The sequence below is a fragment of the Montipora capricornis genome, chromosome 5 (genome assembly GCF_036669925.1).
Source record: "Montipora capricornis isolate CH-2021 chromosome 5, ASM3666992v2, whole genome shotgun sequence".
NCBI classification, from domain to species: domain Eukaryota; kingdom Metazoa; phylum Cnidaria; class Anthozoa; order Scleractinia; family Acroporidae; genus Montipora; species Montipora capricornis.
In genome coordinates this window covers 10,986,615-10,999,114 of record NC_090887.1, presented here as the reverse complement: position 1 = coordinate 10,999,114, position 12,500 = coordinate 10,986,615, and the positions used below count along the sequence as shown (strand labels likewise).

General features: G+C 38.4%; 1 protein-coding gene across 3 annotated transcripts in view; it reads right to left on the bottom strand.

The window, feature by feature from the left end:
* Window positions 1-12,500, bottom strand: part of LOC138049441 (histone-lysine N-methyltransferase SETD2-like) — a 31,777-nt gene that overhangs the window by 5,865 nt on the left and 13,412 nt on the right. For 2 of the 3 annotated variants that reach the window (XM_068895713.1, XM_068895714.1), the window contains exons 12-19: window positions 9,883-10,057; window positions 8,002-8,136; window positions 7,130-7,240; window positions 5,955-6,410; window positions 5,013-5,048; window positions 3,913-3,961; window positions 2,945-2,969; window positions 1-1,360 (exon numbers count right to left, since the gene is read on the bottom strand). The exon at window positions 1-1,360 is cut by the window's left edge and continues 23 nt beyond it. In XM_068895713.1, coding sequence (XP_068751814.1) covers window positions 1-1,360; window positions 2,945-2,969; window positions 3,913-3,961; window positions 5,013-5,048; window positions 5,955-6,410; window positions 7,130-7,240; window positions 8,002-8,136; window positions 9,883-10,057 — 2,347 coding nt within the window. The remainder of the gene's footprint in view (window positions 1,361-2,944; window positions 2,970-3,912; window positions 3,962-5,012; window positions 5,049-5,954; window positions 6,411-7,129; window positions 7,241-8,001; window positions 8,137-9,882; window positions 10,058-12,500) is intronic. The other variant, XM_068895715.1, reaches the window with a different exon arrangement.

The window sequence follows — 12,500 nt, the reverse complement described above, 5'->3', positions numbered from 1 at the left end:
GACTTTTCCTTGAGGATCTGTTGCTGACTTCCAGTACGGTGGCAGCTGTGAAAGGTTGCATTTAACAGGTAAAGGTGTGCTGGGTTCTGGTTTGTCTCTGTGCTCATACATTTCTAGCGAAGATGTGGTGACGACTCCAGTTTGCAGCATCAGAGATTCAACCTCTGAAACAGATGAAGCTTCTGGTGTATTGCCTGGATGCCGAAGCGCCATGGTGACTTGTCCCTGAGGACTAACCGATTGTACTTGTTGTGCTGGCAAAATGTTGAGGTGGGGTACCGTTGATGAGTTTAATGCAGGAAACTTACTTGGCTGTGTTGGAAAGCTACTCTGCATAACCTGCTGAAGCTGTTGAGGCTGAGGCAAGGTGTTGCCCTGTGGAAACTGTGAGGAAGCTTGTGCAGAAATATTGCTCTGAAAAGGAGGTGGAGGAGGAAGTCTGTTGAAAGGAGGTTGCTGGCTAACAGGGAAGAAAGTTGGTTGGTTCGGTGGAAGGTGTGGCAGTGGAAGCGTTTGTTGTGGCAGGACTGGATTCTGTTGGATTTGGGGCACTATCACTGGTTGGTTTTGTTGTGGAAAATTTGGAGGAGGAATTTTACGGAAGAATTCCATTGGAGGAATATTAGGAGGAGGCACACTAAAATTAGGAAAAGATGGTGCTTGTTGTGACATATTTCCCGCAAGATTTCCAGGTACCATATTTTGGGGCCTTGGACCCTGATTTAGTCCCACGGGTCCACCGCAGAAGGCCTGGTTTCCTTGAAAGTTCTGTGAAACATTTTGGACACTCTGAGAGGATCCCCTCCAGGGAGCAATGCCTTGCTGTTGATTAACATTTCCTTGCAGGTTTGTGTTAAACTTTCCTGACCCATGTACATTTCTTTCCTGTTGCTGGAAAAAACTTTGATTTTGATTCCACTTTTTTTTCTTCTTTCTGCTCCCTTTGGGTTTTTGCTGAAAAGAAGAGCCAAACCCTTGATACATGTTGAAGTTCATTCGCTGCTGGTAACCGAAGGTCTGCATTGAAATCTGAGACTTTGTGTTCTGAGATGACTGATTGCTGTCTGGCGCTGGATGAATTGCATTTGTATCTTCCTTTTCATCTTCCTTTTCATCAAAAGTTTCTTTGCTTTCTGTGACCTCTCCAAACTCTAGCAAGCTGAAATCAGCTGGTTTTGGCTTTGGAGCTTCATCGTCGTAGACCTTTTCAACAAGGGTATGTTCACTAAATGTGGAGAATCCTTGAGAAACTGGTGGAGTCCTGGACTCCACAGGAAAGAGAGGTCTTGGAGAATTATGTAGAGTCTTCATGATTATGTCAAGTCTCCCTGGTGAAGATATTTGTTCGCATGGTGTCCTACTGGATAAAATAAAACAAAAAAATCTCAGTCCTGAAATGCACAAATTATAACATCACAAAGTTCCCCCTTTTCCTTCTCCCAACTTCAACAACATTAAAAGTAATTACACAAGTGATAAAAATTAATGTCACAATCTGTTCTCAAAACTCTGCTCAGTAGTAATCCTAAAAATAACTCTAATACTAGTGTCAACATTGTTGTTGTTGTACAGTGTAAATACATGGGACACAGTGTGCAAATAATTACATACATTTCTTGGCATAACTGGATTTAAAAGAAAACAATGTTTCATTGTGAATGTTATTTGGTAACCTCGTATGAGTTTGTTGGTTCTCTACTCTGCACCGAGAGGTTTTTCTCCTCTTCCTCAAAAACCAACATTTGACTTGACTTGCTTTAATAAATAATGTTAACGTTCAGTTTACAGTACAATTGGACGCAGAAGAAAGAAAATCGAATGTTTATGCAACTTACAAACGCCAGGAAAAACATGCGCATGGCATATTTCAATGACAACAAAAATTCCCATTTCTCACTACAGAGAAATGATCGAGTTCCTCAAATTTCAGGGTAAGCTGTTCTTTTCAGATTTTTGCAGTCAAATGACTTCATTTTGTCAATGATTATGTTCAGCTTGAGGAGTTCTTGTGTTTGAATTCCCACATGTTGCGTGACATTATCTGAGCTGTTTTTTAGGCCAGACAATCGGCGACACTTTCGATCTGTCAACGATAACAGTCAAAGCTTAGTTTGTTGCATGCTTTTCAAGCATTGGTTTGTTCATCGTGAACGAAACGACAGAGAATCCAATGGCAAAGTAATAATTGTTAAATAATAGTTTTGTGCGACCCTGTCGATATCAATTCCAGGCGCGCATGTGAGTCTCAGTTCTTGTTTTGCAAGTAACTTGTCTGTTTTGAAAATTATGCAACTTTTTCAGAGTTAGTGTTAAAAATAATGTGTTTGACATATAAAATCTTGAATGTATTCAATCGCTTGATTATTAACATTGACCAAGGCAAAGTCAAGGGCTGATGATGAACTGTGTATTGCTTATATTTGTTGATTCGTTTGTTCCTAAATTAAACCTCCAGATGATGCTCTTTTCCTGTGGAAATCTAGATCATTTATCACCTGGCACCAACAGTTCCTACAGCGTATGGATTCCTCAAGTCATTTATGTGATTGATGGAGCTTTGAACAGCCCATGTGTCTTAATTTTGATCTATGAATCAATGGGCATAACAGTTTCAGAGAAATCAATCATTTTATTTCAAGTACATATTCAAGGGTAGGAATCGATAGGACTTCATTTTTGTGCAATTTAGAAATCTGAAAGGGTACTGCAGCAGCAATTAAGAGGCAATAGATTAAATATTAATGAGCTGGACCCCAAAAATTTTGCAATGGACCCCAAAAAATTTTCAAGAAGGGGTTGAGAGGACACCCATTTTTTAAAAGCTGGATACGTCTCTGCTAGGGACACAGACAAATGTAGATGTGGACTCAAGTGCAAGGTGAGACAAGACACAGTGTGAGTGTGATTGGGTGTTATGGTTAACAGGTTCCTGTTAGTTGCTTACCGAGAATGCTCTCCCTCAGTGCTCCCTGAAAATGCAAGAGAAAAAAACTCATTAACCAAAAAATGAATGGTTTTATTTTGGACAATACGAAACCAAGAAACACCAAAACACAATGTAAGACCCCACCATACATTCAATACTAACATTACTGACAAAGGTTGGATTTTGAGATTAAAAGATTGAGATTAGGAGCAGTACTGTTTTAGGCCTGGCCCCAGTTGTTCGAAGGGTGGATAGCCCTATCCAACAGATAAATCACTATCCAGCGGATAGAGCGGTTTTCAATTGAGTGTCGAAAGTAATTAGATAATTACTTTGGTTTATGATTACTTCACTCAGTGATTGGCTCAAAGTTCTCGCGCCATTTTTTCAACCAATCAGAAGTGAAACCAAAACCAATCGTGGATCGCGAGTGCAAGTTTTCCCGCGCTTTGTGTCGGCTACTTGTGATTGGTTTACTGGATTGTCTCCGTCCTTTTTGATTGGCCAAAGTAATTACTTTGGTTTTGGTTTTACGACACTCAATTGAAAACTGCTCTAAACACTAGCAAAACCAATTGAGTTATCCAGTGGATAGTGATCTATCCAGTGGATAGCACTATCCACCCTTCGAACAACTGGGCCCTGATATTTAATTTCAAATCCAACTTTTGTCAGTTAGTATTCAATGTATGGTGTGGTCATATATAATGGTGTTTTGGTGTTTCCTTTCGCTGTTTCATAGTTTAGTAATGTCCTTTTATTTTCATCATAAATTATTACTATCAGTACAGCAGTGGCAAGATACTAATATTGCATGTGTTGTGGTTCAATATTTTTCCTGGTTAATTTTTGATATTCCTTTGTTTCAGATTGTGATAATGAATATTAGACAAAGAAAAGTCAAAATTGAACTGGTTTCAAAACTTGTAAACCAAGACAAAATATGAACCATGACATACACATTTTTTGTGATATTGGTAGTTTACCTGCTGGACTGCATGCCAAGGACAGCTCTACAATCCTATCTTGCTTTGCCTGAGAAAAACAATGAAACCAGAAAATAACATTGTCTTGCTTGTCTTCAAACTGTGGCAATAATCATGATCAGCAATGAATAGTTTGAATACCCTACTCATAATTTATTCTTTCAATAAGTGATTATCAAACACCATCCTGGCCTGATTACTGGGTTAGTTAAAAAAAACAATAATAATTAGTCTTAAACCAAGTTTACAGGTAATGATCATGACAATGTTTTCTTCAGTTACAGACTTAAGTGCAAATCTGGGCCTGGTTCTTAAAATCATGGCAGTTGCCTCCAGAATTGCAGCTAATTGGACACACAACAAAATGTTAAACAGTGTGTCATGCAGTATTGAATGTCGAAATAGGCTGTTAAACATGTTGAACAAAATAGAGATGAGTTCTACATATTCCGTTTAACAAGTTGACACTTGTTGAATGGCGCTTATCGATTGTTTTCCAGTCTCGCATTCACCTGATTTGCCACCAAAAATAGAAAGAATTCGTAACTCTCGTTTGACAAAAGTTGAATGTGGTTATAGCCATTCAACTATTTGCAACTTTGTCATTGACCAGCCTGCAACATCGTGCAACATTTGTTGAGCAACAAATGTTGCACAATGTTGAACCATGTGCTCCCCCAGCTTTACACCAGACGACTTCACTCATCAGCGGTGAAGCCTTGGGGCTAAACATTTACATGTATATAAATTATGTTCACTTTAGAATTCTTTCCCTACTACATATAAGTAATTTGTTATTTTACTCTGTATAAATCTTACTCATTAATGCTCATTAACGGGGAACCCCTCAAAAGGGAAAGAGTTACTGAATTAATTTAATTTATTAAGGGTTAGGATTTTAAGACAAGGGATACTAAAACGTTAATCTTAAAGTTACTACTTGTACTTCAGGATGATAGTGACGTTCAGTTGGATGATACAGTTATTAAGGGCCACTCTGTGATGCAGTTCCAAATTGGCTGTATTTATGTATATTTCTCGGTAACTTAGACCTTCACGATTAACAAATAAATAACAGAATCAACCATGTCTTTACTCACCGGGGTAGCAGACTTCTTTGGGATTTTATAAACTTCCTAAAAAAGAATTTAAAAAGAAAGTTATCTTGTTAAACCTTTGCCTCAAAAGGGTGACACTTCTTGTGATTTTACTCTATCTAATGCCAGACAATAATATTATTATTATTATTTTACTTATCAATGGGAGCCACTTTGGGGATGAACGGATTAAGTTCCTCACCAAACTGTATTCCTGTATCTTTTAAAGTGGTACTATGATCAAAAAATCATTTCCTTTTTTTCTTCAGATTTTGAAAGCGTGTTCGCTTAACACCTAACTGGCAAAATTTTGCGCTTTGAGTTTCACAGTCCACCATTACTCATGTTCAAAACTGGCCGATTGGACCTCAGAGGGTTGGATCTAGAGAAAATGACGTCATTTACTCCTTAGCTTAAAATTTCAGCGTGTAAATGCAACTTATTATAATTATATGCAAAACACGGGTTTATAAGTCTGAAAGCTCGAAACTCCCGTGCTGCATATTAATTTGGCCGCGTACACACGCATTGCATTCTTAAACCAGAGTCTTTGACGTCATTTTCTCCTCGTCCCAGCTCTCTAAAGATTTTAAAGTTAGTAATGGCGGACCAATAAATAAGAAAATTCCAGTTAAAATAAACAGACCTGTGTCTTTTTAAAATCAGAACTTAAAACTTGGGTCAGTTAGTGTTTAGTTAACATAGTTTTCAAATCCAAAGGAAAAAAAGAATTTTTTTTTTGGTCATAGTACCACTTTAATCTTATGAAGAAAACCAAACTTGTGGCGATTGAGAGAAGTTTCCACGAAAATAATTGTTATTTATTCTGCCGTTGAAGAATGGGAAAGATTTAAAAGAAAAAATATACATGGTTTTCTTCAATCTTCCTGTTTTAAAACTGAAACATTTTGCAGTACATGTATGTTTTCATTAAAACAAACTTACTTTAAGCAGACTCCAAGACTTCAGTAACTCGTTGGCCATCACTCCCACACCATCTGTTGGCAGTCGCTCATCCTCTGATTTAATATCATCCTCTGAAAGATCATCTGGGGATTTTTCAGGTCCTATTTTGCCTTTTAACAATCTTCCATTTTGATCCTTTTCAACAGTGAAGCTTGCAACTTCAGCATCCAAGGAATCGTCATCAGATTGATCTTTATTGGAGCACTGTCGTTCAAAAAAAGGACTGCTGCTCACTTTCTTGTCCTTTTCGTCATCATCTTCTGGTCCGGCAGTACATTCAGAATCTGTTGGACTGTCATTGTCCTGCGCAATACTGCAGCCCGATTCCATAAATCGGCAGGACAACATTGCCCATTTTCTTACGACTTTTATCACCTTGCTGTCCTCCAGTTGGTTTTTTGTAGCAATTGGCAGACATCTCAAGGTTGCGAGTAACTGTCAATGGAGATAATAAAAACATTATTTGTCACATAACATGCACAATATGTATGGCCAACTGCTGAATTTAAAAGTTCTTTTTTTCATGCTTGCTTAATATTGTTTTCTTGGGTAGTATTCAGTTACTACTTCATGTTTGTTCCAGTTCAATTTTATGGCCAACAAACAACAAAGGAGTATTAATCTACAACACTCGAGAAGAGAGTAACTACAAGGTAACAGGTGTTTGAAAACAATAGAATCAGTGCTTCTATTTTGATGATAACAATAAAACTTGTTCACTTACTTACCAGAATTAATATTATCTCCTTCATTATGAACACACATCTAAGAAATTATTCCCAATTATCAATCTCTGACTCCTGTTACTGGTTTTAATTGAATAGATTAAGGGACCACTGACAGCAGACCATGGTGCAGGAAGTTTAATTTTGGAACCCTTGATTTGTCTTGACTGGTAAAGGTGTTTCCCACAAAAGCTGGGTTACTGTGCAATGTACAAAACTATTACCACTTGTTTCACATTTCAGCAATGCTTCAGAAAAGATGGATGAGGATAGTCACGAGAGGTTGACCATGGAGAAATCATAACACTATCAAAATAATTATGTCTACAGGATGAAGAAGATAGTGCCAATAATTTTATGAGTCAGCCAAAGTTGCCTTCTGACAACAAATATAAAAAAAATGGTCTTTAATTTGATACCAATTCCCACCTGGCTCTGTAGTCTGGCTTTCTTGCCTCCTCCATCAACCATCCAACTCCACAAAAGTGACAAACCTTGAAACCTTAGAAAAGCCTTCAAACATGCCTGGTCAGTTGTATGCTGCAGAAAAAAGAAACAGACAATGACGCACCAAAGTAAGATTCAAGTAATTTACAAGAGTGGCAGTTTTCAAATGACTGTCAAAAGTACATGTAATTATGTGATTGCAGTTTCTAGGTTTGGTGATTGGTTAAAAAATCCTGCACCAGTTTATCAACCAATGAAAGGAAAACCCGAACCAGTCACTACTTGCACACATGATTTTTCTAGTTCTTTGAGCAAGTTATTACAGTACTGACTTGCGAGAATCGAGGAACGAGAATCGACTTAAGTTTGGGCAGATCGTGCTCTTGATTCCCCCCGCAATCGCACCAAATAGTGTCGTTCATTGTGATTTTTTACCAATTTCAGCAACCGGATTCAAAAGAGGGCTAAACTCGCTCGGTTTTCTGCATTACTCCTGAACAACATTCCCAGAGAAACTTCCACAGGCTTTTCTTTTATTTGTATTCCCAGTTGCATATGTGCTATTAGTCTATCGAGGAATCAGTCGAGCAAACAGCTCATTAAATTCTTGATTTTGTCGACTTGATTCTCTTTCCTTGATCTCGATCTTCATGAGAATCGAGACTCTAAAAAGACTGTCAACTTACTTTTGCATGGTACCATACTTTGATATTTGTTTTATGATACTCAATTGAAAACCGCTATAATTTGCCTCTATCAAGTCACATGATAAAACCAAATTTTCATGTCAGGGGGAGAGTCAGAGGATGAATGGGGGGGGGGAGGAGAGAATGGGATACATCTTAGTACTGTACCTGCAAAATTTTAAGAAGCATGATTCTTTGATCTGTGGTTTCTGCGCGCACCATCAGTCGTGATAGTTTTAAGGCTTGGTCACTCTGTACCAATCCTCTGTTATCGCCCAACAATTTCTCAACTTCATCTTCAAGCTGTAAAGAGACAATTGATTTGCATCAGAGAAATACCTGCACAAGGTAATGTAAAAATTTTACACCAAAGATATTTATTTTTTGACTGTTACTTCGGACACTCGAAAGAAATCAAAGTGCTCATTATTTTGGAGGAGTCAAATCTACGACTTGATTACTAGTTTGGATGCTCAGAAGGTCATGAGTTTGACTAATGCCAAGGAGCAGTCGGTTTTTCTCCAGTTATCTGTAAGTCACCCTTAAAAAATGAATCTCTTCATTTCTCTGCTCCATACTTATGGAGCTCTAGTCCTCAAGACTTACGATCAGCTAACCCCATAGATTTCTTCAAAAAGATACTGTTTATTGCTTTCAAACTTGTTATTTTTGTACTTTATAAGCTTTTTGTTTTTTTTAGTTTCAACTCCCTTAGAACTCCTCAGAATTTTGATCATTATTACAGAAAGGCACTATACAAAATGTTTGAAAAATGTTTTGAAAATATTTCTTCTTGTGTTAACATATAAAATCTGTTTCAGTACAACTGCAAATATTTTACACTGTTAAATGTCAGACCATCTCACTGGTCCAGTTTACAGCCCTTATCTGAGAATCCTTGAAAGTCTAACCATTTGCAGATGTGATTACAAAGGCAGCAGTTTCTCATCAGTTATTTTAAGACCCTCAGTGTTGGTCTGGCCGGAGTCGAACTCACGACCTCCTGCATGACAGCCCGATGCTCAACCAACTGAGCCACCGGTGCGCGGCGGTCCGTCTAACATCAGACGATTTTACTTGTCAACGGGGGGTGGTCCAGGAGGAGTCAATGAGTTAAACAACATGGGGCCAGGTGGCCCAAGGCCTGGGTATTGCTAACTATTGGTTAAGGGCCCACTGACATATTTTTTGGGGTGCGTTGCTAAGGATGTAATGATTAAGTAATTTGAGAGAATTTGGCATTATTTTGGTTAGTTTTCAACTTTTGTAAGCCAATGACCCTAAATATGACGTCATCGTACCATGCCCATTGTCACATGACCAATAAAAGAAAACTCTAAATTTGTCTCCGTGCTACGCAATTTGGGTATTTAATTGATGGTTTCATAATTTGTATTCGTTTTTGCATACAGCCAAGCATGGTTTTCTTTTTATTTTGAAAAATGTTCCTTTTAAAGACATAAACGATACTGAAATACCCATAACTTTTTCAAAAAAGATTATTTTAAAAAAATCAATGCTTAGCTATATTCTGTATTTGGGGGTGAAACGTGCCACGTAAAAAAATTTAATTCAGTTTAAAGACGGCCAGAAATTTAGCTTTTTCTCAAACCGGAAGTCACTTCGATTATGCATGCGCAGTTGATCTGAGAACGAGCGCGAGGAAGGGCGAGGAAAAACCTTCGATGGATACAACAGTTCGTGCGGAGCTCATGATATGATGACATCAGTTACCGGAAGTAACATTTCACCTCCTTAGCAACGTGTGAAAAATCAGTCTGTGGCCCCTTAAGAGGTATCAAAATCTATAGGTTTCCATGGTATTTAACACTGGTTAGCGCTAACCATGCTTTGCGCAACCCGGGCCTGAGCAGATGTCACTCAGGGAAATTATGTAGATGACTCACGGCAGGTACATTTAGAATCATCAGTCACCAAAAACAGTGCTTCTTGGGACTGCACTCATTAAGACAACCAAACTCCATGAAGGCAGATCAATTACCATTATTTAAGAAGAAAACAAAGCAGTTTGTTCTGATTGCAACTTACAGTGATATCGTCAAAGTCAGCTGTTAAGTTTCGCTTTTTCCGCTGCCTCCTCCTCGGGGAACTAGTTGGCGGAGTAGTTATTCTTTCTACAGTGTTCTTAAGGGGAGTCTGTTTTTCACCACCAATGAAACCACGACAGTTATACGCTTCACAATGACATACCTGAGCAACTTTTCTATTGAGAAAATTATCAGTATTTAGAAACTGTGACTGAAAGCTAGTTTTAATTTTGTACAACGGCCAGAGTTGATCAGTTGTATGATAACTGTAACAAGAACATTAATTAAGCAAAAAACAGTTCTGTTGGAGATAAGGTACTCCGTACCAGCTTTGAAAGCTGGAAAATGAAACTATGGACTTTACTAGACCTTTTATGCATACACAGGTACAGTACCGCCTGGAAGTATTGACCCCTAGGGACGAGGAAATACCTCGTCTTTGCCGCAGGTAGTGGACGCGCGGCACCGAGGTATGCAAATTTTTTTCCCTCGGTAAAACCGAGGTGCACTTTGCTGCGGGAAATTTGCCGCCGGAGAAAAGACGAGGCTTGCCGCAGGAAAGAATAATGATCTGTTGCTCTTGTATAATAAGTGGAAGACTGTCAAATTTTGTATCTCATGGTGTGAAGAATCGATTCTTAATGCAAGATATTGTAATCAAAATGAGAAAGTGTGCCATTTACGTAAGGACTCAAATTTTATAATCTTTACATAATGTAAGACTGAAGACTTCTTTAAAGATACAGTGTAAGTGACAGCTTGATTATCCAGCCAACGCAACACTTGTTGTTCTCCAGGTTGTAATACTGTATGTGTGCGTGAGAAATTATTTGTTTGGTTTTGAAAAAGGTTCAATTGTATCTCTTTTCGTCTAAGCTTGACTTTATTTTATTTGGAGACCTGAAATTCAAACTTGTGCGATTGTCTTCGTTTTATCATCGCCATTTTGGTTAAAAGCAGGTATTCCTTCCACATACATTGTATTATTGTTAAACTTGTCAAATTTCAATTTTAATCGCAACATTCTTCTGAGGCATCGGAGCCTTTGTCGGTACTATTTTGAGACCAAACGTACCGACGAATAATTTAAGAATGGTTTCTTTTTTCATCGCTTTTCATCAGCAATAAATTGTTATATCATAGCAATTGCAGCAAAATACATTTTCGCGTTGTTTTATCAGTCGTGCAATAGTCTACTTGAATTCCATAAATATTTTTTAATTGCAGCATGTTGATTACGCATGGAAAACAAATTTAAGAATAGACTGTAGTTAGTGGAGAAAAGAAGTCTCTTACTTATCTGAACGCTCATCGTTTGCATACGAATTTTAACAAATGCAAAACCAGCAAGCGAAACAAACTTTAGAATGTTCGAACCATCTTTACTCCAGTGCTCACGTTGCGCTTTCACATGCAACTCTTTTCGCAGCGGGCATCCACTCGTGATAAATTTGCATAACCACGCCGATATGCACCAATGATTACCCAGAGCACGAAAACAATCTTTTCAGTTTAGATCAAATAATTTTCGACTATTTCAGGGGTTTGATATCCTGGGTTCTTTCCTTGGAATGTTCTTCTTTTTTGTGATTTGTTACACTAAACAACCTTAGAAAGTAATACTGCAGTAGGAAACCACAAGAAGTCGTAACTTGGCCACGCAAGGTTTTCGAGCCATTCACCCTGAACATGTAAGCGTTCAGTTTGTAAATATTGTCAAAACCCTCTCCTGTTTGCAGGATATCGAGATAATAAATGAATAAATGTATGTTCCGTGCGCTGAGCTGCGAAAAACAAGCGGACATATTCTCCCATAAACTTAAATGTATAAAATGACGGCGAAGTCCACGCAAGTGGGACAAGCGTCGAACCTTCGAATGAATAGTCCACCATAAGTCTCCGAAATAATCACTGCAATCAAAATACAAATGCATGTCGCAAAGAAGGTTTCAAATGTGGTCGGAATCTAGCTACAGTACGGATATTCTTTTCGCATGTAAAAGGAAAAGGAAACCAAGGTGCATGATTAGCGGCTATAACCCTCTTTGCTGTTCACAATTTTCAGCCGAAACTTGTTCAGTTTTTGTTGTTCGGTGGGATCTCAACATTACAATCTACAATAGCTTATCGAAACACAAAGTCAACGGAAACCCCACTCTACCGCGGAATTTTAATTACCGAGGGTTTACCTCGGTTGACTTTCCCGCGGCAACTTTGGAGCCTAGCCGTAAATTTCCCTCGGCAGAAAAGCGGCCTACCGCGGGAATACCCAGGGAAAGACGCGACAGGGTGACGCCGCAATGACGCGGTAAAGGTGTCAATACTTCCAGGCGGTACTATATCTAGGACTAAACCACTAGTGTAGTGATTAATGAGACATGATTAGATATTCTTGTCCGCTTTTGCCAATAAATAATTAACAATTTTTCCACGAGCGCGTGTTGGATATGAGATGATAGATACCCAACGAGGTGCGTAGCGCCGAGTTGGCTATAATCATCTCATATCCAACAAGCGCGAGTGGAATAATTGTTTTATTAAAAACGCCCCCAAATATAGAAAACTAGACTACAATAAAAATAAAGAGGCCCAAAAAATCACGCATATGCTTGCCGTGTT